The 27,339-nt window shown below is 39.5% G+C and overlaps 1 protein-coding gene across 3 annotated transcripts in view; it reads right to left on the bottom strand.

Moving 5' to 3' along the window:
- Positions 1–27,339, bottom strand: part of CORIN (corin, serine peptidase) — a 272,355-nt gene that overhangs the window by 62,189 nt on the left and 182,827 nt on the right. For 2 of the 3 annotated variants that reach the window (XM_019481201.2, XM_059721699.1), the window contains 3 exons: positions 24,451–24,552; positions 15,532–15,763; positions 6,091–6,236 (listed from right to left, as the gene is read on the bottom strand). In XM_019481201.2, the coding sequence (XP_019336746.1) occupies positions 6,091–6,236; positions 15,532–15,763; positions 24,451–24,552 (480 nt within the window). The remainder of the gene's footprint in view (positions 1–6,090; positions 6,237–15,531; positions 15,764–24,450; positions 24,553–27,339) is intronic. The other variant, XM_019481202.2, reaches the window with a different exon arrangement.

A 27,339-nucleotide genomic window follows, 5' to 3' on the forward strand; every position in this document is an offset into this window, starting at 1 on the left:
CAAGTTACTTTACTTGCTAGTGTTGTGTTGTACAAAACAGTGTGCAGTGTATTGAGATAACAAATCACACTTAGTGATTACATGGGTTCTTTTTTAAGATCATCATTGTCCTTTAAAAATAGTTACCGATTAATCGACGTATTACCATGGTTATTATTTATTAAATAGGATTGTCACAAATGCCTTAACTAATATAATGGAAAGCTACATGAATAGGTTATTAGGAGGAAAGCTAGCATGTAAATTTATAGTAAATCAGCTGCTCTGACAACTGGCCATGTGGAAGCTCTTTCTTGAGGTAAGAATGAAGTAGCTTTCATTTCAGTAAAAATGGCAATCTACCTTACACTTATCACAGGGTAAGAATGTGCACTTGGGCAATTACTAGGGAATAGCTCTAAGCTTAACCATTAGCTTTCCTATTGGTAACTTGTTCATATAGTCATGCCTAAACTCAGCAAGGTCCAACCTTTTTGGCCAGGAATGCCATAAATTAAGCCCTGCACCCTCCCATTCTGACCCCTTCCCTTACCTGCTTTGTTGCTGTGCTCTCTGCTCCCTGCATTATCATTGTGCTGCCTGCTCTCTCTCTACTCTGCCCATGCCACTTGTGCCTTAGCTCACTTAGCTGCTTGTTAAAAACTTGGCCATTAATTCATTGAAAGCTAGGCAATTTTGCTATTCAATCCTTTCATTACCTGCTTTTATTTTCTGTGATTTTAAACAGTTTCTTAAATACTTTTTATAACTATCTAAAGCACCATACTAAGAAAAGTTACTGATAAAATAAATGTGCTTGAGAAAATACAAATGTATTTCATTTACTTTTAAAGAAAAGAACTGTGTTAACTAACCCACTTTAAACCCAGCTGTAAAAGTAACTGAGTTCACTAGGCATGCCATTTTGAATTCACAGCCTACTGTTTGGGGAAGTTAAGTGATTCAGCATACTGCAGTATCCCTGCCAGCTATAGTTTGTTTACATGGGCAACATGCCTGTATTTTTGGACTCTTGAAAGGCTCTCAAAAGCCTAATTTCTTTTGTTCTAGTTTTCTTCAGAAATATATATTATAGCATTTCATAGTCTTACAGTGTTTTAAATGTTTCAGGGAAGACTTCTCTCTTCCTAATGAGCACTGGCAACCCATCCAGACAATGTGAAATATGAGCAGTGATTCTACCTAAGGACAGCTTTGGTAGCAGTGCCTTCCAAAGCAATTAGGTTATTTCTAAAAGAGTAACTAGTATGACAAACCTCTCTTTTGATTTGTTTTACAAGGGTGTTTAATTCATAGCATCACTAACAAGATAATAAGGGGGCAGACAGGCAGTCAGCCCAGTAGTGAGGATCTACCTAATTAATTTAGTTATGCAAGTGGACACATACATTTGGAACCCTTTCAAAAGGAGAAGTTTCAAACCAGCAGCAGGTGGTATGTTCTCACTGTTATGTGGGAATGAGCTGAGAATAACTCAAATGTAGCAGAACTGGCTCCAGCCCTATTTCATCCAGGTTTAAAGTTGGGGAGGTGCTTTTGCTACATTTGAATCAGACAAGAGTTAGACTATACCAGTGGCAGCCCTTTTGAAACAGTTCCAAACATGTGTGTGTTCAGACCCTTAGATGTTATTCCTAAATGAAGTCTCTTAGTAAGCGCACACAATCTCTGTAAATATTTCACAGTAGTTTTGAGCGTAAAATTTAAAATATATCAGTTACTGCCTGCCATGGTGGAGAGAGTCACAAGGTAATTTATGTACTTGAGAATAAAAATGCATTATTATTCCACAACTAGGTTTATCACTTGGATGTCTCATGCCACAAGTTTGATTTTCCTTCCCCTACATACTACCTTCTAGCTAAGGATGGTTGCCTCTCCATCACCACTATATTGCTGCATGGCATAACTTACAGCTGAATTTAACTTCTAGTTTTTTTAGCTTCTCAGTGGATGTGTCTACATGTTCATTAATGTGCAGTGCCTACTGAAGATTAAATTTAGTACTTGTATAATCAAGTACTAAATAAATGCACAGTAGGCTGCTGTACTGCACATTAATCTATTGCATGTTTTTGTGTGATGTTTAATGCACAGTAGACTAATACTACTGTGCATTAGTGTATTAGCAGTTTTTGCCATGTGCACTAATGCACAGTACTGTTCCTTAAATGTCTCATGTAGATGCACCCAGTATAAACTGTTCATACTAGTTTATAAAGTGTGCATGTGTACATGTATAACGGCTAAAGATCCAGTTAGTGTGTGCATGTGTGTGCAACTGCCAAAGACCCAGTTAGTGTTTGTGTGTAACTACCAAAAATCCAGTTAGCATGTGTGTGTAACTGCTAAAGATCCAATTAGTTTATATGCGTATGTGTGTGTAACTGCTAAAGACCCAGTTAGTGTGTATATGTGTGTATAACTACCAAAGATCCAATTAACATGTGTGAGGGTCTGTATGTCTGTCTAACTGCCAAAGATCCAGTTAGCACATGTGTATGTTACAGTGTGCATGAGCATAAACTGCACCTGACTAGCAGGCCTGATGGCAATGTGGTGAGACTACTCGTGGCAGGATAGCTTCTATAAAATACCACAAATGTTGCAACCTCCAGAGTAGGGCGAGTATAGGGTGCCTCAAAACCCTAGCCCCACTGCCTTGTGGATATTCCTTGGTTGGAAAAAGGCTAAGGGACATCACCCTGAGAGAAACGTGCCCTCACTGAGGTATTAGGCAGTCAGCAAGAGCTGTAATCTGTTGCTTTCCAGGAGAAATTACAACCATCAAGGCACTGAATGTCTGGACTCAATCTGGCCTTGTATCAATGGTCTAAAGTGGGGATGGTAGGTCTAGGGCAGCCTCTACTCCTTTATACTCTTGCCTGTGTGTACACACTGAAGGTCTCAGTGTGATCTATGCTGATCAAAATGATATATTCAAGAGAATGGTTACAACATATTCTAGCATGGGAAGCCAGCAAGAGAAAGGAGAAGGCAGGTAGTAGGCTTTGCTATTAAAAATAGCTTACTAACGTTCTTTGCAAACTATTCAGTGAAAAAGTTGAGGAAGCAAGTTTACATAACTCAGTCACCAAGGCTTGGGAAAACTTAAAAACTAACATTTACTATGCTGCTGTAACAGCGTTTGGCAAAAAATGCACGAAAAATGAAGACTTGATTTGAAGAGCACTCTGAAACCCTTCTACCACTGGTTGAGAACGAAAGAACAGAGCCAACTAACTATAAGAAATCTCCCAACATCATAACCCTGGAAAATCTGAGAAAGGCTCAAAGAGAAATGCAAAAGGAGGCTAAGAGGCATGCCCAAGATTTTCAGCTGAAACTCTGTGATGATATTCACAAAGCATGTGAAGCAGGTGATAGCTCCGGAATACACAAAAGCATCAAATAAGGAATTGGTCCAGTCAAGAAGAAAATAGCTTCACTGAAAGACTTAAATGGAAATGTCATTACTGATAAACAAAAACAACTCGAGCACTGGATTGAACACTATGGAATTCTATACTCAAGTGAAACTGAAATCAAACACAATGAGCTTGAAGGATTACTACAAGTTATGAAAGATTTGGACAAAGAGCCTACATTTGAAGATTTGCAGAAATCCATTAAATCAATTCTTGGATACAAGGCATCCAGCAATGACTGCTTGCCTGCTGAAATCTACAAATGTGCCAATGGCTAATTACTTCAAAAGTATATTAAGTTATACTGCTCTGTTGGAAAGAGGAAGTAGAACTGCAAGATTTCACAGATGCTCTGTTTGTACAATTATACAAAAACAAAAGAGTGACAATTATAGAGGTATCTCCCTGTTTAACATAATTGGAAAAACTGCCACTTGCATCATGCTCCATAGGTTGCAATCTTTAGGTGAAAGAATCTATCCAGAAAGTTAATGCAGTTTTCACTCCAGACACTCCACCATTGGTCAACCAATTGCAAGAGAAGTGTAGAGAAAAACAAATACCACTGTACATAGCCGTCATCAATCTGATGACGGCCTTCAATACAGTCAACAGACAGGGCTTTTTTTTATTTTACTGTATCTGAAGAAACTGGGTTATCCCTCCAAACTGCTGAATATGTTTTGCTCATTACATCAAACTATGAAGGCAACTGCAGCGTGTGAAAATAAAGAATCCAACACCTTTGACATCAACAATTGGGTGAAACGGGTGTTTCTTAGCCTCCGTGCTAATACACTTTTTAACATCTACATTTCATTCCTGCTTCTTCATACACTCAAGGACAGCAATGATGGCATTTACCTTTAAACCAAACTAGATGGAGGCTTGTTCAACATTGCAAGGTTTACAGTGAAAACCAAAGTGAAAGAACTGGTTCTGAGAGATTTTCTGTTTGCAGATGATGTGGCCTTGGTTGCCCACAATCTTTCCTGCAAAATCTCTTGGGCAGATTTTCTGGGTCATGCAAGAGCTTCAGGATGGCAATTAGTTTCAAGAAGACTGTGATCATGTACCAAGAGGGGGAAGAACCAATACCTGACATCACTCTGGAAGATAAATCTCTTGATGTCATTAAAAGCTTTTGGTACTTGGGTTCTACAATCAGCAGGGATCTTGACCTTCAGACTGAACTGACTAACAGAACAGGAAAAGCAGCTAAGAATTTTGGGTTATTACAGAAATGTGCATGGAATAACAGCAAACTATCAGCTCAGGCGAAGATACAAATCTATGAGACTTGTCTGCTGTCATCCCTGCTTTACGGTTTAGAAACATGGGCTACATATGCTAGGCATATCAAGAGACCAAACAGCTTCCACATGAGATTTCTGCTTAAGATTCTGAAAATAAAGTGGGAAGACAGAATACCAAGCGCAGAGGTACTGGAGAGTGCAGGACTGACATACTTAGAAACCACTATCAAGAAATAGCAATGGATCAGCCATTTCAGGAGAATAGGAAGAGACTGTATTCCTCAGAATATTTTATATAGCAAGACTCAAGACAGCTCTAAAAAATGGGATTGCTTTCTATGGCATTACCATGATGTGTGCAATAATTATATGAGGTTGTTCAACATCAGCATAGAAAGCTGGAAGGAGTGCACAGAATCCCATCTGATCTGGAGGCAACATCTGGCACTGGGTGCAGCTCAACATGAGGTGGGTTTGATCCAGAGGATCAAAGCAAAGTGAGAAAGAAGAAAGCAGCATGCTGTAAATTTGGACTACAACTTAGACAACATATGGATCTGTGAAACTTGTAACAAGCCATATTACTCTCCAACTGGGCACGTCAGCCACAAATGGATGCATCAGGCATCTGACTAAACTGTTTACATGTACACCATGATCCAGAGGATATAAACTATTTACTATTACTATCTGTTTCATGTGACCTTCATATTGACCTATGTGCACAAAGTGTTTGAATGAAAAGACATGACCATCTCCGAAGCAACAGTAAATGACACTGTGAACTCCTATCTTCTATCCGCAGCACAGCAAATTTAATAGAATGGGACAAAAGGCTCAGATTTCTAGTTTGTAATTAGTGCTCGGTTTGGTCAGGCTTAGACAACTATAATTCCAGAGCAGAATAATTCTAGAAGCAGGAACTAATTAATGTGACACAGTGCTGTTCTAAGTGCCATCTCATAGTAGCAGATGAGTGCTGAAAGACTTCTACCTGTCCCCAAGTGCTGCAGGGCAGGATCTCTGCCCCCTGCCTGGCTGCAGCTGCCATAGCATAGGCTCCATGGTGGCTGTCATTCTGGTGCCCCCTCTAAAATCAGAACCTGGGTCTGGTGCTCCACTCACCCACCCTCAGTTACTCTCCTGGGTAGTTTTACCCTTCCCTGAAATTAAAGTTCTTCATTTTCTTGTAAGATTCCTTCTATGTAGCTGAATGTAAAAAGAAAACCCCACAAACTTGATTTTGAATCATTTGTACAGTATATTAGCTTTTATGATATTCAGATCCATCTACATGATATATTGTAATCTAAAGGGAGAGAATAAAAGTATGAACTGAATCAGTAATTTAAGGCAACCTAGGAATTAATATTCAACCTCCAATTATAAGTATCCAAACAAGTAACCTTCAACATCTTCATCAGGTGTTAGGCAGGTTTGGTTGTCTTGGTTTTCATCTGGAAACTGAGTGCAGTCTGTGTCTTCTGGCCACTGCAAGCCTACAATCCCAAGCACAGACTCACAGCGCTCCTTGGAATGGTCACACAGTGCCCTTGGAGACAAATTAGAAAGAGTGAATAATGCTGCTGGGAAGAAAACGTGCTGTAAGAAGGGTATCAATTATGACTGGAAACTAGGAATCCTAGCTGAGGATCTGAAAATGAAAAAGATTAACTTGTTGATCAGCTTCCTTACTTGGGAAAAAATATTAAAGGTTTCATCATTGTTTAAGAAAATCACTGTAAAAAAACCCTATTATTTAAATCACATTATAAAGGTCAAAAAATGAGATTGTTGTTTCTTACCAACTGCTCTGAAGGAAATGGCAGAGAAGCCAGTTTTAAAGCCTAAGATAATGAACTGGGTTCTATGAAATGAGAAATTATTTACAAGAATGTATTGAATGAAGCAATCTAGTAGTACCAGCAATAATAATGCTTTATGTCTACATCTACAATGAGGCTTTTCTCCAGAAAGACTCCAAAGAGCTGCACAAATGTCATTCATACTGTACCAATAAAAGCTACTTCTTCAGGTGCAGAAGTCAGCAGCCATTGCCCACTGCATGACAACTGAGAGTGAGTGTGAGAGAGTGCTGTAGGCAGGTTATGGACTTTTAGGGTCTCTTCTGAGATGCACATACAAAATAGAGTAGTATCTACAGCACAGGAAGTTAAAGATTTGAGTGAACCTACCCACACCTGAACTTGTGTACAGACAGTCTAGTATTTCAAACATGGAAAACAAGAGACTTTCTAAAGAGTTTGATAAAGCTATGAGGTCTGGGGAAATCATTGCACAGAGTAACATGGGTTTGAGAATGTGGTCAATTTAGCCACAACAACTTGTATCAGATCTAGCAAAAGAAGTAAGAAAAATGTCCTCATTTTGAACTTTTATTTTTTCACCATAGAAAAAATGTGTCATCATATCAGATCAGTTCATCTAGACTAGTATCGCATCTCTCAAAAATGGCCAGTACCAAACACATCAAATAAACAGGAAGAAAAGTCTATAAGAGAAGTTTCTCCTTAACAATAGACAATTAGTGATTGGTTTATGTCTCAGATTGTGGGTTGATATATTTTTTCTAGCCAGTATAATTGCAGATGATGTCCTTATAATAATGAAACTGTTAAATTCCTTTTTGAATTTTGGGCCATGGGCACATGAACAAACTACTGTGAGATAGATGAGAGCAGAGATTTACAGTTTGCAGATTTATGGTAACTGCCTGTATGCCCACTCTTCCACTATAGTAAACAAAAGCTAAGCTGTGATAGTTTGCCCCTCTTTCATTAAGGAGTAAGCTATCTTTCATTTACCTCTGGTAAGAGCATGCACACAGCCAACTACCACAGAGCAGCTAACACATCATAAATCCCCGCCCCCTCCCCCCTTTTTTTTACCTTGTGTTGACTTGCTTGTGTGCCCATAGCCTTATTAAGGACTTTATTCCAATTATATCTTCTGCAGTGACTTCCACCACAGCTTGAGTTTGTACAGTATCAGGTATAAATGTAGCCTTAGATCTCACTTAATGTTCATTTTGTTTCTCCTGATAAAGAATAACAAAATGGAGAGTTCACCTTACAATTTAGTGGCTTTTTATCAAGTCACTGCTTATTTGCCTTTTTCTTAAGAAAACAATCCAGATCATTTCAACTTCTCTTTGGATGGAAGGCTGTTAATCAACGTCATTACTTCTCCTTCTCCTATGTCTGTATTGGAATTGAGGAACTGAAACTGAACAAACTTATTAAGGTGAGGTGTGTCTTCAGTGGATATAACAGGATAGCATTTTCAACATTGTCATTGGTCCCAAATTTAATTTGTTTTGGGGAGAATTAGAAATTAAAAAATCATTTATTTTCTGCAGCACATCATTCAACCCTTTGTGTAAATGGTAATAGAGAAGACCGATTCTTTACACTTGTATGTATTTGAGAAGAAACTGTAAGAACTGTCAGATATTATGCAAAAGGATGTAACAATATTAGATGCATGTAGAAGAAGGGCTGGATGTGAGAGTGAACAATAGCAGATTAAGGCAAAGAGACTATTAATGTCTGTCAGACAGCTACAGAAATCTAACTCACTTATGTTATTTGACTGTAACAGGATGCTGCCAGTCTGATTCACTTAGAAAAAGAAAATACAGAACAAAATGTATTCTGTGCCCATCTGAAGTGGGATGCAGTGGACCATAAATAGATTAATTTCATAAGAATGAACTGAAATAAATTAGCTGTGTCATGGCATGGCAGTGATCTGTTTCCCTTTAGATTCTCTTTTCCCCTAAAAAAAATTGCAAATCATATTTGAACAACTGCCCTACATTGTCCCATGGTTTGTCCTAAATTCCCTTAATTTATGTTTTGCTTATTTTCTGATGACAGGCAAGCCAGTGAAAATAATAATAATAATAAACCCCCACAAAATGTAGATTTGAATAGGTTTGGTCTAGTTAGTTGAAACATTGAGCAATTGCTGCCATCCACGTCATCTCCCCTCTCTCAAAGCTTCAGCCAAAAAAGATACTTTCCAATTGTTGCCAGCAGTTCCTCAATATGACAATGCCAAGTCTTCCAACAAATAGGGAAAGTCATCAGTGAGTCCAGAGATGACTGAAGAGGACACTGTGAAATCCACTTATTTAACTGGAGATGTGGTAAATAGTTCCGGGAGGAAGGAGTGGATCCTGGTGATGTCAGGTCACACCTCTTTCCTTTTGTGTCTCATCTATCTGCCTGGTTAAAATGATCAATGCCTTGTCATACATCATGGCACCACTGGAGATGATTCGTGCATGAGTCTCCCAGGTTTTGCTGTTAATATCACATTTTATCAGATTAGTTTTAAAGATGTCCTTGAATCACTTCTTTTAACTACCTCTAAAGTGGTCACCATTGGTGAATTGGGAGTATACAACCTATTTCAGGAGCCAGTTGTCAGGTGTACTTATGACTGTGCAGTCCAACATGACTTCAAAGCTAGTGGTGTTTGCTTGAGCCAGAATGCTGACATTCATTCTTCAGTCCTTCCAGCTGACATGAAGGATTTTCTGAAGACATCACTGATATGTTATCCAAATGTCCCATACAACAGGGTAGGAATGACAACAGCCTGGTAGATAAACAGTTTGGCTTGGGTCCTGATGCCATGATCATAAAAGACATGGCTTTGGAGATGTCCAAAGACACCACTGGCAGATTATATCAGGTATTGAATATCACTTTCTACACTTACTTTTTAGGAAAAGTGGTTTCCCAGGTATGCGAAATACTCAACATTCTCCAAAGACAGTCTTCTAATTGTCAGATGTGGAGGAGCAGCTGGTTGGTTTGGCACGGTTGGTAAAGTATCTTGGTTTTTGTGAAGTTGGTAGCAAGGCCAAGCATACAGTTCACAGAAGCAGTCCAGAGTGACCTGGAGCTATTCTACTGAGTGGACACATACAACATAATCATCAGCATATTGAGGATCAGTAATGGAAGTGTTGGTTATCTTGGATTTAGAAAGTAACTGGTTTATTTTAAAGAGATTTCTGTCCACATGATACTGGATGCTGACTTCAGATGGGAGTCTATCAGCAATGAGATGCAGAATAGCTGCACTAAAAATAGAAAAGCAGGTTGGTACAATCATTCATCCTTGCTTGACTCCACTTCTAATAATGAAGAGGTCCATTTCCAAGCCTTTATTGAGGACAGCTGCTGTCATGTCATTGCAAAGAAGTCTGATGATGGTAACCAATTTTGGCAGGCATCCAAATCTCATCAGGACCTTCTATGGGGCTTTCTCTGTTCATTGATTCAAAGGCCTCAGTCAGGTCAGTGAAAGCCACATAAAGTTCTCAGTGTTCCTTGCAACATTTCTCCAGTAGCTGCCTAGCAACAAAGACCATATCTATAGTATCTCTGAGCGACCTGAAACCACACTGGGACTCGGGCAGAACCTCCTTGGGAAGAGGAGTGAGTCTATTGAGTAGACTGCAGGTGACGAGCTAACCAGCTACAAATCTACCACAGTAATTGCTCCAATCTGATCCATCTACAAAGTTCATTTCAGGGTGCTGAAGGAACTGACTGAAGAAATCTCAGAGCTACTGGCAACAATATTTGCAAAGCTATGAATGACAGGAAAACTTTCAGAGAACTGGAGATGGGATAACATAGCACCCATCTTTAAAAAAAGGAAAAAAGGGTTCAATATCAACGATGTTACTGGACCAAATTATAAAACATTCAATCTGTAAACATCTAGAGGAGAAAGCAGTGATCACTAGCAGCCAACATGGATGTGTTAAGAACAAATCGTGAAAACAAATTGATTTCCTTCTTCAGCAGGATAACTTGTTTGGTGGATGAAGGTAATTCAGTGAACATAACATATCTGGATTTTAGTAAGGCTTTTGATACAATCCCATGACATTCTCTTGAGTAAATTATGGGCTATGGACTATCCAGTGGTACGCTGGCATGTGATTAGCTGAATAACAACAAGCAGAAAGACAAAAATGGGAGGGCTTGCAAACACATTGGAGGGTAGGGTTCTACCCTCTAAAGGATATTGATAACTCAGAGAACATGGCACTAGATAACAACGTGAGATTCAACCATGGCAAATGTAAAATGCCAGTGGGGGGTGGGGGAGGGGAAATGTACCAAGTTGTAATTAGAGAAACCAGGTTGGCAGTAGCATTGATGAAAAGGATCTTGAGGTTTTGGTGGATCCAAAATTAAAATGAGCCAGCAATATGACACAATTACAAAAAAAAAAAAATGTAATGCTTGTCTGTACTAACAAGAGAACAGCATGTGAGGCTGGAAACAGAGATCATCTATGGAGCACATGATCGGCTATGCTGCAGTAGGTTGCAGCACAACTCATAGCACTCCACAGATGTCTATAGACATTGCTGGATGCTGAGTCCTGACATGAGGTGCATTGAAGACACACCCAGCCTGTTGTGGAGGCACATCTACAAGCACAAAGGGGAACATTCCCATCAGGGCTCCCCCCTGCCTCACCTGCAGATGCCCCCCTCCCCATGTCAGGGTGCAGAAACATACACTGGGGCAATCCCTCTGCAGCGGGTTTCTCCAGTGCACGTCTGCAGGCACGGAATGAGAAACTCCCTTAGGGGGTCCCCATTCCATGTTTGCAGCCCATGCCCTGCACTGCTGCCATAAATGTGTGCCAGGAGAATCCCTCTGCAGGGGATTTCCCCAGCACATGTAGTATTGCTGCGCTCCAACATGGGGCATGTTCTTACAGCCACAGAGCTCCCACTTGTGGTCATTTACCCCATGTCAAGGTGAAGCCCCAAAGTTCTCTGCATCCCTGGAGATGCCAAGGATACATCTAGGTAAGCAAAAAGCCCCATCTTTCTTCACTGGCCCAGACGCAACCCCAGAGATCCCAGGGATGTGTCTGGGTCAGAGGGGAAAATGTGGCAGGAGCTCCCAAGGCTTGAGGGGCCTGATCCTGCCTTGGAATTCCTGAAATGCCCAAGACAGGGCTCCTCAAGCCTGCGGAGCCCCTGCCTGTGGCAGCTGGAGAGTACAGGGGGCTTCAGGCTATCTGCGTTCTTTTGCCATAAGCAAACAGATATCATACATAACCTTCCATCATGGTCACAAATTTGAATATTAGGAGGCACAGATAGAAGAGCAGCTCCTCGCTGCAACTTGTGGTGCCTTGCAGGAAGTGCCATGAGTTACAGCAATCCCCCAGACCCGACAGGAATTTACTGCTGGGTCTGGGTGGTTGGGATCCAGATGCTGGCGGGAATCCAGCTGCTGTTTAGAGCTGCTGAAAGCCTGTAGCCACGCCCCTAGCAACAACCCTCCCCACTCCCAGCCCCAGCACTGTTTTCAGAATGGGATTGGGGAAAGGGAGTGGAAGGAGCTCATTCTGGGGATTCCTCAGCTGGCACTGGAGGGTGGGCTGAGTGGAATGGAACCACTGAAAACCCAGAACAAAATTCCTCTGCTTCCTTTCCCCCCTCTCATTCTGAAAATGGTGCTGGGCTAGGAGGTGGCACAGACACTCTATCTTGGAGCATCTTTATGCAATGAGGGTTCAGATTTTTGCAGGATGGGCCCTCTTAAAGTGCTCTGCAGCTGTGCGTTTCTGTTCGGTCATGTCTGTACAGTGCTTTCAGTGGCCAGATCAGGCAAAAACTGTCACTTCTGTCTGCACCTTGTGATGTGACAGAAGGTAGGGATGTTTCTTTTCTTTTGCTCTGTGCTGCCATAAAAATGTTTGTGCTGACACAAAGATGATGTCTATTTTTACCCTGAAACACAAGAATTAATAGTATCAATCTACTTTGTACTAGTTAGGCCTCAGCTAGAGTAATGTGTGTAGTTCTGGAACTTCTGTATGGTTTGCACTTAAATTGACCTAACTAGGGATCTGTGTGTCAGGTCTGCACCTGGGCAAACTAAGTTAGATTGGGTGGCCATCTTTAACACAATCTAACCTTCTCCAACCCCCAAACTTCTGGGTGGTCATTTTTAATGCAATCTAACCTCCCCTAGCCCTTCCTAAATGTCTATACTCTTCCCCCCAAAATGTATATCCTGCATTTTCACAGGGGGGTTGAAACTGGTGCTCTTTGAGACCTCTTCTACCCCTAAGATTCTATACTGCAGTGGAGAAAAACTTCAATCCTTATTATCAGAGACAGCAGAAAGGTCAAGGGAAAAATGAGTATAAGAGAACAAGGATGATATAAGAAAGCATTTCTGATTATGTAATTGCTTCGTCTATTCTGGATTAAACATGGGACTTCAGTCACAAAGATTTTCAGTCTAATTTACCCCATAATCATTAAACTCACAAAAATTACCAAGATATTTCCTTAGTCTCTGAAAATAATATTAAATCTAATTACAGTGCACAAAGTGATACAAATACGTTGAGAAAGGTTTTTCTGTTCAGGCAGTGGTCACTGTTAGAACATTCTTTGTGTAACTAACCTGATTGTACAAATGACTAAAATCAGTTAAGACCCATTCACAAATATAAACAGTGTTATTTCCAAGTCTTGGAAAGCCAGTATAATTGGAAAAGATTTTATAGAGATAGCAGGTTTAAATCATACAAAGTGCAGTATAAGAGCACAACTATCTACAAAAATGGCTTAGCATCTTGCAGGATCAAACCCATAATTCAGAAAATATATATTTGTGGAGAAAAGAATGATGTGATCTGGGTTCAGTTTTTTTGAGATACAAACCCTCCAGCCATGAAACACTATTTGTAATCAATAGGAATTTATATATAGATGACTTTAAAGATCAGAGGCATTGTATATTGTTCATGTCATCAGAACAGAGCTAATGCCTCACTAAAGGTGAACAACCTGGCTAGAATTTGAAATGATAATTGGCGAGTCAATAAATGGTCTCAATAGAAGTCATCTCAGGTCTTCATAAAACCAGTTCCCATATTTCTCTTTACATGAACTGCTTCTAAGACTTTTACCTTTAAAAATTAAAGCATAAAGACCAAAGTAGTTTTAAAAACACCATAAACTAGGTGCTGTTTAAAATAGGGACATATGCTTTATACATAAGAAACAGAATTAAAACTGCTGACAGTATTACCTAAAGCAGAAAATGGATATTAATATCATATCAACAAACCATATCAATCAAATGGTCATGTTTTATAACAGAAGTAAGATACAATGTGAATTTAAGTCATGCCTGTAAACTGCACTTTGATTTGGAAAGTTTAACACAAGGAAATATGCATTAGTGAAATGTAGCTTCATATTTACAGGATAAGACAGGTCAAGTACAACTATAGACATTCATCATTCAAGCAAATTAATCACTGCTATCATTAAGAAAGGATGTGCTTGCTGAAGGCTGAAACAGAAAATATCCAAATTCATAGAATTTTCTGAGTAAATATTTTGCTTTTTTAAGAGCTTCGACTGCAATTAAATGCTTAAAATGAATAATGTATATGTCTATTCCTTGTATTTAAGTCTTGGCTCACTAGTAAGAAGCCTTTTTTATTATAATTTCATAATTATTTCTCCATTCCTCTCTATTTAACTGGGTGCTGGTACATGCTCAGGGCTCCTCCAAGCCATCTACTCTGCCAATTTGTGAGCTTAGCTTTACATGAGCAGGTGTGAATGGGCAGGGCTTAATACTCAGCAGCCTGCCCAAGATCACCCAGAAGTCTGTTTAACCATTCCAACTGTGCCAGAAGTTCTTCTCCAGTCAGTACTCTCTGTGAATTCAGTCAAATATATCCATTAATTTTCTTCTTCTGTATTGTTAATGACTACAATGAATTCTTCAAATCCCAATTCTGACCTCTTGTGCCACCCTAACTTCATAAAGTCACTGCTTGCTTTCTAGCACGGGACAGAAAAAATAGACATTTATGAAAATAAATATACTAATATTAGACTTATAAAGCTTCCTTTTAAAATAATTTAAATATTGATCTAACACTAGTATTGTTTATTTAGATTATGATGCTGCACCATATTTCTTAAGTGGACAAACAGAAAGGCACTGTATTGAAGCATATAAAATCTAACTGCCTTTACTTAGAAATCATTTGACTTTTAATAATTAGAATAACTTTTTCTTTTTTCTTTTTTTAAATTTGCCTAGTTTTCACGTACATGCACAGTGGAAACAAAGGTTATGCTTGGTCAAGTCATTTTAATCCTGATCTGCTGCAGTCCCATTCTGTCTCTCCCGCACATGCATTATTCTAACTTTCTGACTGCCATATAGTGATGATTATTTGATAAGGGAACAAGAAATGTCCTTGGTCTGATAGCCTAAGCACATTTAATTTGGTACATAAGAATGAACTGAGGTGGCAAAATAGGGCTATATTTCTACATTACTTGCTCTCCAATTTTGGAAAAGTGACAATTGCCTTCAAATCCAGACTTTAATTCATTAGTCTATGGCTTCCTTTGAATATATAAAGCTCTACTGTTATGAATACTGATACTTATAGCTAAAAGTATTCTTTGCTATATGGTTATATATCCTTTTTATTGGTACAATTCTAATCCAAATGAGTGGAATGTGCAAGCCTATGAATATTCAATAAAGAATCTTTTAAAAAGTAACAAAACTGCTATTTTTTTAAAATTTCACAAAATAATCACATATATAATGAATGAAATGATGAGGTGTAATTTTTGACTTTGCAAAATATGGGCTAAACCTGTTTCTCCTGAAATCAAAAGCAAAATTCCAATTGCTTTCAATGGAAGCAGAGTTGGGCTTTAAGAAAGATCCATAGGGTGAATAAAGCTAGTCAAGAATCCCATTAAGAAGCAGTCATGTTACCTGCAGGGTGGGATACGCTGATTCGTTTGAGGGTCACATTTTGGTACCAATATTGTACAGGCAAAAAACATAAGATACTTGTAGCAGTTGGTCTGAACCAAGGCTGGGAAAAGGGAAGATTCCCAGCTGATAGATGCTTCCTTCTGAGTCCTATGGCCCAAGTAGTTTGGGTAACTAGTGTAGTTGTATGGCAGGTTCATGCAGAGTTCCAGGGTAATTGGCTCACATAGACCTTGTGAAAGAAAAGAACATACATTTTGTAAAGTTAGATGAAACAGAACAAAATAATTACAAGCTTCTCATCATTTAAACTGGGAATACTTTCTCTGGCTTACTAAAGTAGGTCTTGCTTTACATCAGAAATAGTGTCAGAGATCTTGTGCAGTGTTATAAAAGTGGCACTAGCTTCTCTAACCTCTAAAAAAAAGGTGCAGTTAATGAAGACTATGCATCCCAGACCACAATTCTTCAAGTGACAATCTTCATGCATGCAAAGGAAAAAGGCATTGATCGCTACAGTTAATCAATTATTCACAAGCTATATATTCATGTTTAACAACCTCTTCTGTATCCTAACTTCTTGACATTCATTTTGAAAAGGTTACAAATGAGATTATATAGATGACCTTATTATTTTTGGCTAAAATATCATTTAAAAACACAAAAGTTACTACACAGAACTATCAAAATACTTCTCAGACTGGAAGTGTTTTGCTACAAGTTTCCTTAACTCCCTCCCTGCCCCACCCCCTGCAAAATTATATTTGTTACAGTACACATGGAAGTCTGCATAAGGACTGAGCCCCCTTCTGCTAGACACTATACAATGCATTATAAGAGTCAATCATTTTTCCATAGAGCTAACAATTACATTAAAACACAAGAAGTAAGCAAAACACAGTAAGCACAAGGAGAACAAGGTACCAACTTCATTTGGCTATGTAGACTAGCCAGATGGACTAAATTAAGTTTTGAGAGTTTTTATAATGTAAACAACTAAGACTGGTTGAAATGTAAGTATCTCCCATTAAAATGTTCAGATAACTACATAGTTTTGTTTTTTCTTACAAGTCCAAATAAATTGATTTTCAAAACTAAAAGAAAATGAAAAAAATATTTCAACTTGAATGGAGATTATTTTCTTCATTTAGAGTTGAACCAAATTTATATGATTGTATCCAATAATATTTAAAGGCATGGCATTTTTTTCATTAAGAACAGAGAGTCATTAAAAAAAAAAATCAATTTTTATCCAAAACTTAAGAACTTTGCTCTTCTCTAAAAACAAATGTGTTAATAACATTGGTCAGCTCAGCCAGGCAACTGGATAGCTATTATTGGTTGCCAATATATTGGGAGGCTTGATATAAATATAACTGGGCCTTAAGGGAGGCTTGATATAAATATAACTAGGCCTTAAGGAGAGATTTGATGGAAGAGTCAACAGACTTAACCAGCTGATCAGCATAGTTAACCAATCTAGCCTGGTCCAAGGGCCAGCTTGCAGTAGGAGTTTCTGGGATCATTTCTTGGTCTCTCTTCATGTGAGTTGAACCTTGGCACACTGCTTTCATCAAATGATTGGTGTTGGGTTAGGAAGTGTAATCTAAAATATTCCTAATTTTAGGGCGTGCTATGCTATTTGAGATGTCTTCCTTTCAGTATACACTAGAACGTGTCAGCAGTATTTTTAAATGCCTAACTACATGCCATTGAATCCAGAGTTGTTGCTCTTAGAGTCTACCTATTTTTAGCCAAGTCTAGTTGTTTGCTTTCATGTTGACACAGAATACACTGGAACTATAAAAATAACTGTATATGTTATACTTAAATTCTCAGCAGTAACATAGCAAATGTGGAGATTTTGGCTCATTTCTTATCCTCAACTACAGCTGAACTAATATGATGCTGGAGAAGAGTAAACATAGCTCAGACTTAGAATTGTAATCAGTACATGAAACCACATTCTACAAGCCTCTCAAGCCATCATATTTGATTTTCTTATCATATAACATTAACAGGACAATATTCTCTGATAATGTCTATTTATAGCATATAATAAGACTACCAAGAAGAGAAAGGGAAACTAAATTCAGTTCCCTGTCCAACTTCTATTTAATACTACACTTATCAAAACCAGTCTGGAGGAGATATCCTACCCAAGCTAAGATGCATAGATATGTTATTCTTTAGGTCCCAGAATAATAAAATGTGGATTGCATACAGGCGTTTCTTGGGTTCTGCTCTGATTCACATTAAGGTATAGAGGTGTGAACAAACTACTGTGAAGTAAGCTAGAAGGTTTGTTGAACTCAGAGTGCATCAGCTGTTCTATAGTAATTGCCACTTGCTTGCATTTATCCAACACTAAATGTAAAGTCATTTATTCTACTTTCACTAAGGGTTGAGCTACCTGGCATTTCTCATAGGATAAAACCATTAATATGAACACTTACTACAATAGTTGATGTTACTGTGAGGTAAGCTATTTTCATGTTCATGCGCCCCATAACCTTACTGCCAATTCTCTCTTTACTATCACTGACTTGCTCAAAAACCACTTCACCGTTTAAATGATTCTTGGTTCTTAATCATAATTAGCTGTGGCCAGCCTCTTCTCACCTACTGAAAGTTTTCTCCCTACCTCTGTCTCATTCCCCACACTTCCCCTATTTTCAGTTTCCTTGTGCCCCCCTCCTTACACAGATCTCACCAGTTATTTGCCTGGCAGGAGGCAGGAGATTTTGTGGGATCCAGCATCAGATACTACCATGACTATTGCTGTTGTAGAGAGAGCCCAGGATCACAATCCTGGACTCCCCCTGCATCAGCTGCTGCTGAACAGATGGAAAATTCATCAGATGGCAAGACTCCCATCCATGGCAATGACACGTGTGCTTACAGGACTCCCACCTGTGGTAGCACTTGGTGCACCCCCTGCAACTGGGAGCCCCATCAACTGGCAGGGCACCTTTTTTTTTTTTTTTTTTACGTATGCAAATTAAAGCTGGACAGAAACCAGCTATAAATCTAGTACATATTTTTTAGCTCTAACTTTATAGCTGGTTGGATCTTCTTACGGTGCAATAGTTAATTTGCATGTTTAGCCGGTTTAAACCGATTGAGAAATTAACCCAGTAATTACATGATACATGTCACATGTAGAGGAGTTCTCTGACTACAAAACCCCAAGTACACATCCCCCATCCACATGGTTCTTCGCAATCTCCTCCCCCCCACACACCCCAAATGACTTATTTCCCATTCCCCTCTTTCACTTCCCCCTACACTCCCCTCAACAACCTACCTCCATACTTTCTATGACTGGCAGTGCCCCATCTCTCTCAGAAAGTAGACTTTCCCAAAACATATTTCAACCCCTGAACACTCAATTGAATGTATTCATTTAGTTGCAGTATGTGCACTTTTCTTCACTTATTCCTTATCATATACATGATGTATTGAGCTTTGTATGAGTCTGGGATTCTTTGTGACGAAACCTACAGACATATGCAGGTAGGTTGCAAGTATACACTGGTATGTACCCTCTAAAAATTTATGCAATATAAATTAAATCTAGGCTAATGGTTAGTATAGCATATTCATATTGTACTATAGGGTTCTATCCATCTTCTCTTTACACATATGCAAGTCCCATTGGTTTTCATGTTGTTGGAAGAAATTAAAATTATAAACTGAAAAGACTCAATATCATAAAAAGTGAAGCAAGTGAAGACTAGCTTCCTGTAATCAGGGACCTGAGAAAGAATGTCTTAGTTAGAAAGTTAGTTTAACTTTATCCCAACTACATAGACAGTTCCATAAAAGATATCACAGTAAGCAATCCTTGCCTCTTGCTAATTTCTGGACTCCTACAGCTACATCACTCTTACACTATTGTTATATGAATGTAGCATCTCTGTGAGTTCCTTTAAACACAGTCTCTGTGGAAACGCATCTAACATTTGCACTATAATTATAAAATGGCATGACTATATTATGCTAGTGTTGAGGTGATGTTATTGCTATGATGGTCCAGGAGATATACAAGGCAAGAATTCTTGTGGGTGATATCTTTTACTGAACCAACTGCATGGTTGAGATATTCGGAAGCTTGCCTTTGTCTATCACAGCACCTTTCCTCAGGCCTTTCAGACAGTATGGACAGAGAAGCCACATGAAAAGTACCACGACACCAGAAAGCTTACCTTTGTCTATCCCAGCCATGCAGTTAGTTCAATAAGAGATGCACCCACAAAAAATTGTTCCTCATGGCTATATTATGACAGGAGAACAAACTGATTGGAATTTATGATGCCTGGAGGGAAAAATCAGTCCATACGGAATGATATAAAACACACCCCAGGCCTGATCAGGAATTGTCCAGCAAAAGAAAATAGTGTTCCAGTAGGTAGAGCATTCAGTTGGGATATGCAAAATTAAGGTATAGTCCCGAGTCTGATTCAGATACAGCTGGACATTAACTCAAATCTCCTTTAACCCAGGTGACTGCTTTTACCATGAGGCCATTCTGGAGGACTTTCTCTCAGACTCTCCCATTGAAGCTTTCATTTGGCATTCATTAAACAAGATAGTGAGAGATCCACCACAAAGTAGCCTAATTCAGACCAGGGACTTAAGCTACTTAGCCCAAGTGAATAAGGCTCTTTGGGTGAATCTGATATCTTTTATTAGACCAACTAAATAGTTGGAGAACAATTTTTAAGCAAGCTTTCGGGTTCCCAGGTGAGTACTGTAATCAACTAGCTACTCTAGCACTGGAGTGTCTCTTGTGAGAAAAAAAGAAAATGGTCTTGGGTGTTTTCTGATAAAGAATAAGAATTTTTTCAACTATCAGTTTCCATTGGAAACCATTCTTCACTGAGCAGTAATGTAGCCTTTGCTTATTGTATTTTCCAAAGTCGCCATATAGGTGTGTAGTGGGGTAGACACCACATTGGCACGAAAAGGTAACAAGATTCTGTAGGTCTCATTAGCCCCATTCTGCTACATCTGCAAAAGGGGTCAGGCTTGAAGGGCAGGGTTAAGAGCAGAAAACATGGCTGGATTGGATGTTGGCCAGGAAAATGGGCAGGCTTCCAGCTCTTATGCTGAGAGAGGAAGAGAGTTCTGGCTGTCCCAGAGACATAGGACTACTTTTGTTATGTATTAACTGTCATGTACTTAAGAAATGGCCACCTGTCACAGCTGCCAGACGGAAGGCAAGCCTGATATGAGGTTCCTTTGGGAATCTGCTACAAGTGCATTCTTGTTCATTCTGGGTAAGACTGATGCAGGTGGTGCTTTGCCTGATGAGGCCAACAGCCAAATGAAGATGGGGACCCAGCAGTGGTTGGCAGCAAGCCCATGGCTGATCTTTTCACAATAGGTCAGATATGTTTTATGCAGTGGTGATAACTATATGTCCCTTAAAATTGAACTTGAATAATACAATGCATATTATTCCCAAAATGTCATACTGATTCAATTTGCAAATGCTCAAATATGAAACTTATTATAAGGGTCTCACATGTAACATCTGAAACTTTTTCAGCCATAGCACATCAAAGTTTTAAGGCTCCTGATGAGCAAAATAGCAGTTGGGAAATGACAGATCAGCTTAAATCAACTATGGCTAAATTCAATAAAGCTGAAGTAAAAAGATTTGGGTTTCAATAGGTAGTATCTTCTCTCAGACACAGGGTCATTGGCACTGAGGCTACCAACACCAGTAACTGGAGAGCAGGGACCACTGCAACTATGCCAGTCTAACCTGGGACCGATCATTCCTCTTCAGACTTCAGCCTTCCTTCACGTATCACAATTATTCAATCCTGCAAACATTTATGCATGCAAATAACTTGAATGGAACTGCTCAAATAGGTAATGTTGAATGAGTGTTTACAGGACCTGGCCATCAAAGAGCAAATGGCATATTCTTCAAATCTATCTAAACAAGGGAAAAAACTAATTTAGGGACCACCTTTTTCAGACCTTAGCATCCACAAATCCCCATAGAAATCAACTGGAAGTGGGGCTGTGGCCAAAACAAGAACAGTTTGATTTAGTAAAGCTAATGCAATGCCTCATGGTTCCTTTCTCTATTATGATCCAAAGGTCCTGGACTGCAGCAAATTTCCCATGATGCATTACTTCCTCTCAGCATGGGTCCATCATAGAAAATGTAGTCTGACCAAGGAGCACAGTTTTTAGAGGATAATAGGCAGATGAGACACTGTGGCAGTACTATTGCACTTTTTTGATGAATAATACTTTTTACATAGAAAAATCTTGCTACATCTTGTTTGCTTTGTCATTTGTCAGCTACCTCCCCCTCCCATTTTCAGACCAGCTCTAAAAATCTTTCGCTCTACTGGTGGATGATGGATTTGCTCCATACCAGACATTAAAAAAACAAAAGAAAGAAAGAAAGATACATTTCTATTACTTCTAACCACTTATGGCATTAAGGACATTTTTCATATAGAATAAAATAGTCAATGATCAATCAGCAACATGCTCTAAGGCTATCTAGCAAATACTGCTTAGGCTGCTTGCTGATGTAAAAAAAACAAAAAGAAGCTTTACTGGAACAAGCAGCATGTTACTTTAGCCTGGCTCCACAGCATTTGTATAGATTGGGCGCTTCAGCGGAGACTTTTTGGTGCTTTTATCCAATAGTTGATTCAAACAGCTATTAGATAAAAGCACCAAAAAAACCCTGCTGAAGCTCCTGACCTATACTGATGTTGGGCAAGCTGAGTCCAACTAACACACTGCCTCTTCTGGGCATGCGCTGGACTTGGGAGCATGCGGAGTTTAAAGTGCCATTTTTTTTTGTTTTTTCAACATCTGCAAGCAGCCTAATTATGCTCTAGCAATTCTGGATTAAGCAATAAAATGCTTGAAACTGACATTCCTAAATCCCCTGACTTTGTTCTATATGACCTGCCAAACTCGCTAGAATATAGTTATTCATTAAGCCTCGTTTAGGGGAGTGCTGAATAACTGCAATTCCTATCATCTTCCAGGGATGTGAAGGACACTTGGCACCTTGAATAATCAAAAGGCACAGATTAAAAAACAAGCCAACACACAACACCACAGGTGCCAGGAGGGAACAGAGGATTAACCACCTTACATATAAAGACTGATATCAAGAGGAAAGGGAAGATAGAGAAGCTATAATAGCTCACAAGGGATTGAAGTCCCTATGGCTAGGGACAGATAGTCAAAAAGCCTGAATTGATTCAATCTTTGCAGGTTAGTCTAATTTGGCTAGGCTGAACTAGTTTGTAACCGCAGACACCCACTCTGGACTGAGGAAATTCAGGCATATACCTGCAGTGGCTTAGGCTAAAAACTGAGGGGTGCTAGAGCAGCCCTCCCTTCCCTTTGATGATGCTGAGCTGAGGGGGCATGGCCAGGCCCCAGCAGAATGCTCAGATTAGGGAGATGTTTAAACGCCCACCCTGCCTGCACAGGCTTTTTCAGGCTTGCTGCTTAATGGGCGGGAGTGTTGCAAGACCCCAGCCCCCAGCTAGCACTCTGAGGCAAAGCAGGGGTGTGCAGTGGGTGCATCTGTTGATGATACTGAGCTTTTCAATCTCCCTCTCTCTGCTTCTTCATACTGTCTGCAAACCTAACAGGCAAGGGAGCCAGCAGGGAGCTGATAACACAGTGTTTAGTAGCCCACCCTTCCTTTGCACATAGATGAGCTGAGGGGGGCGTGGCCAGGCCCTGGCAATACGCTGTGATTGTGTGTGTGTGTGTGTGTCCCTCTGAACAGCCCAGCAGGGAATGCTTATCACCCTTTAACTCGGTGTTTATCACTCCATTAAGAAAACAGAGGGACACTACCAGCTGGCTGTTGATTCTGCCTCTGTTCCATGTGCCACAGCTCAGAGGTAGCCAGCACGTGGCCTGCTAGTTAATGCTGAGATGTCTGTGAGGGACAGGGAATGCCTGCTTAACGGGAGGGGCGGGGGGGAGGGAGCAGAAGCTAGGCTCACATTTTCAGCCTTTCTTCTAAATTTTCTCTCACCCACAGTATCTGAAAAAGACTCTTACAGGCACACCCCACTCACCCTATTTTAATTTATGCCTGGAGGAACTGTTATATGAGCCCATCATTCATCCTTTTGTTTAGTCACCAATACGTAATTACTACTACAGTATGACTAGCTGTATTTTATCAGTGGGGGACCAATGCAGATTCATGAGTCATACAATCGCAGGTAGATGGCTAGGCACACCAATGACTGATTAACCATCTCCCAGCAGCAACTGCTCAAGGAATTACAAAACACAACAAGTGGCACAAGTGAATGTCTTGACAACAACTCAAATGAATGCCTGCCAGATCCTGGAGCAGGGTAGAGCAAGAGAGGACAAAATACTAGAAAAAGGATCTCTAGGCCCCACCAGACTCTTTTGGCCAGGAAAATAACTTTCTCAGTTTAAATAACAAGGAGGAAAAAGATCCAATCTAGACTCTAGGCATGGTGTCATTCCTCCTGGGGTTGAGGGAAATAGGCCAGCAGTTTACACATGGATCATGTTATTTCATTTGTGCATATATTTAATACTCTTTCACTGCACTATAAAGCACTGCTATAGTCACCACAAACTAAGAACAGAGCAAAGAAAATATGTGTGGGGAAAAAAATCTTTAGAGTCAAGGGTCCTTGAGTATGCTAGTACAGTTGCATTTTTAGTCATGAACTGGGATGACACATTTGTTTCTGGTTTGGCCTAATCAAAACCATTTCAAAACTTAAATGCTAGACATGCAACAAGTAAGAATGAATGAAAAGATTCTTTTCTGTACCCTGCAGTGCATCATCATAAATGCAATGAAAGGGAAAACTACTGGAAGTGCACTCTAGGACAATGGTGTGAAGCACAGGCCAAACTTACTACAGTTTGTCTGGCTGTTCCTCATCTCACAGAGGGAAGAGGTGCCACAAGAATCAGGACAGGAAGTACATCTCTGGTCTCCTTCCTGACAAGAAGTTTGACCTGAAGAAAATAAATACAAGCTTATTAACTGTTATGAGTTAGTGAATAAATGATAGTGTAGTGGTGACAAGATGGTCACAAATGTTGCCAGTTTCCTTCAAATAATGGAACAAGCACTAATTGCTAGGTGTCATTCACACTTCCAGTATTAAAGTTATTCCCTCTGGTAATTACAGTGTACAAAGTTTGCACTGGCAAATACAGATAATGCTTTTAAGATCCAAAAAAAAAAAATGTCATGTCATCATTTCCTTCCTGTTTCTTTCCCTTTTCTTACTCCAAGGCATTCAATTTAAGCATTCAGGGTGCCTGTAGGCATCTGGGGATGCTGCTCCAATGCACAAATGTAATTACAATGAGTTGAAGTGGCCTCAATTACTTGGAGCAGACTTGATTAGTTGAATAAGCTTCAGTTAAAGAGCCCCTGCTGCCATTTTGAAGTGTGGGACACTAAATACACAAGATGCTGTGGACACTTTAATTAGAGTGGGTCTTGGAGCCACTCTTATTAAAGTGCCCTACCCCCGTTCCTTGTGCATGCGTAAATACGACCCAATATTCTGTATTCTGGCTGGTGAGCAAGAAAGGCCGTAAGTCGCTCCTGGGACTGTTTGTGGTGAGTAAGCAAGAAAGTGTAAATTGGATAAAAAAATGTCTTCTCCCTTCCTGGATATTAAAGCAAAAAAGCCTACTGGAATTATTGTGTATTGTGTATTATTTGCTTTTTATTTGTGGACAATAAAACACATCCTAATAAAAGAATTGTAGAAGATTTGCCTGAAGCTTCATTTCCCTGTATTGTCTGGTGAAAAAGTCCAGCAGTCTAGAGTCAGCTATTAAAAAGCCAATGCTAGCGTGTCATCAAAAAACTGCTGTCAAGTACTTTGGCCAGTCAATTATGCTTCCCCTTACATTTAATTGAGGCGTATCTCCTCCCCAAACCATTAACACTTCTCCTAAGAACACAGGTCTGGACTGGCAGTGAAAGTCCCCTGTTTTACATCTTTAGCTATCTTGCAAAAGTAATTGGGTTAGCTGTTCTTGATTTGGGGGAATTTTGAATTATGTAATGGACACTTATCAGCCATCACAGCCCCATTGTACCTGACACATACACAGTACAGGAATACTCTTTGCCCCAAAGATTTTACAGTAAAAAGTTAAGCATCTTGCCAATGAGGTAGCCTGATTGTTGGTATCTGTTCATCCCTTCTGAGAGTTCGCTTCATGATAGCTACTGAAGCAAAGAGAGATATCTTTTATATATTTGCCTCTTGTTCTACATTATGATATGGTGCACAGTTATAGAAAACAATCCAGTTATAGAATGCAACTTTTCTTGGTTGTCTTATTTTACAAGCATACTTAATTCTAAAAGGAAACTCACAGGGTGGGAAAACCTTTGAAAGTTATCAAAAATCTGTGAATTAAAACATGGTCTAAAGTATTATCTTGACACCTCCTTCCCACCCCCTAGCCGGAGACATTTCTCAAGTTTTTAGAGCACTCCATCTGTTGTACAGGGCAAATTCTTTCTAATCATATCATAAACTATTCTGAATCCCTCTAAACACACTCTGACATGTCTTCAGAAAGGATTATAAACTCAGTTGTAGGTACCTCTGTATTGGATTTCCACTTGCACAAAAAATGACAGCAGTAATGTCAGCTTATGCCATAATTACATTTCCTTAAGTTATGTAAGGAAAGGGACTGTTTTCTTCATTCAGCAACATGGTAAGACAACATTCAGTGATAAGAGTATACGGATGAAGCAGCAAGGTACTGGCAGCTCTCCCTCACATTTCTATTCTGATTTCACGTGTGCTCTGTTTGCAGCTAAATCAACATCCCATTTAATTTTAAGCACCAACCTGACTGCCTCTGTTAGGTCAGCATAGACTCCTTGCACTGTATAAAAACATCCTTAAATAAAAACATGTTTTACGTTCAACACAATTGTAGTTGCTTACAGCCCCACATAGCGTAACTATACACAAAAAGATGGTCATACCATTGTTCTTCTGAAGAAGTTTCTGCATGATATTGCTATAAAACATAGGTGGAACTTGAATTTTGAAAAGGACGGTGCAGATGGTGAGGTCCATAATCACATATAAAACAACTCTTATTTTTCTCCAGTTAAAAATAAACTAGAAGCTTTACTAATCCATTAGGGGCATAGGGCAGTATTATTCAGTTAAAGATTGAAGGAAGAATACGTATAACTTCATTGGAATAAGTTAAAAACAATCTGCAAGGCTGTGAAATAGGAGCTTCATTACCAGGAACAGCTAAGAGACAGCAGAATTGCAGAACAAGGGATAGCTTGATTGGTAGAACATCAAGATCATTAAAAAGAAGAGAGGGCCATTAACACCTGTGGAATGAAGAGGTGGGAAGGGATCAGGTAGGTTATAATGAACCATGACATTTATGGACTCCCTCAGTGCTGCCTGACTAGAAATGCTGCTACCACTGCCAGGCAGTTGGTTTTAAAATCAAGGAATCAAAGGCATGTGCAAGTAAACCCCTCCTGGATCTACTGCTATATAATTGAAGGCTTCATTTAAAAAATAGTTCTAGGATGCATGCCTATGAAACGACTTTGTCACCTAAAGTGAGATATAAGTGGAATCTGCTTAAGGATAAGAGTGCTATGCACAGAAGTCTTGTCTAATACCATATGACTTTAAGCTTTTGCTGGTAAGGTTTTGCTTCTGCCTCTGTCTTGGTGGGGCAATATGGAATATCCCAATTGTGATCCTTAAATTAAGCATTTTTATA

This window comes from Alligator mississippiensis, chromosome 2, assembly GCF_030867095.1.
Source record: "Alligator mississippiensis isolate rAllMis1 chromosome 2, rAllMis1, whole genome shotgun sequence".
NCBI classification, from domain to species: domain Eukaryota; kingdom Metazoa; phylum Chordata; order Crocodylia; family Alligatoridae; genus Alligator; species Alligator mississippiensis.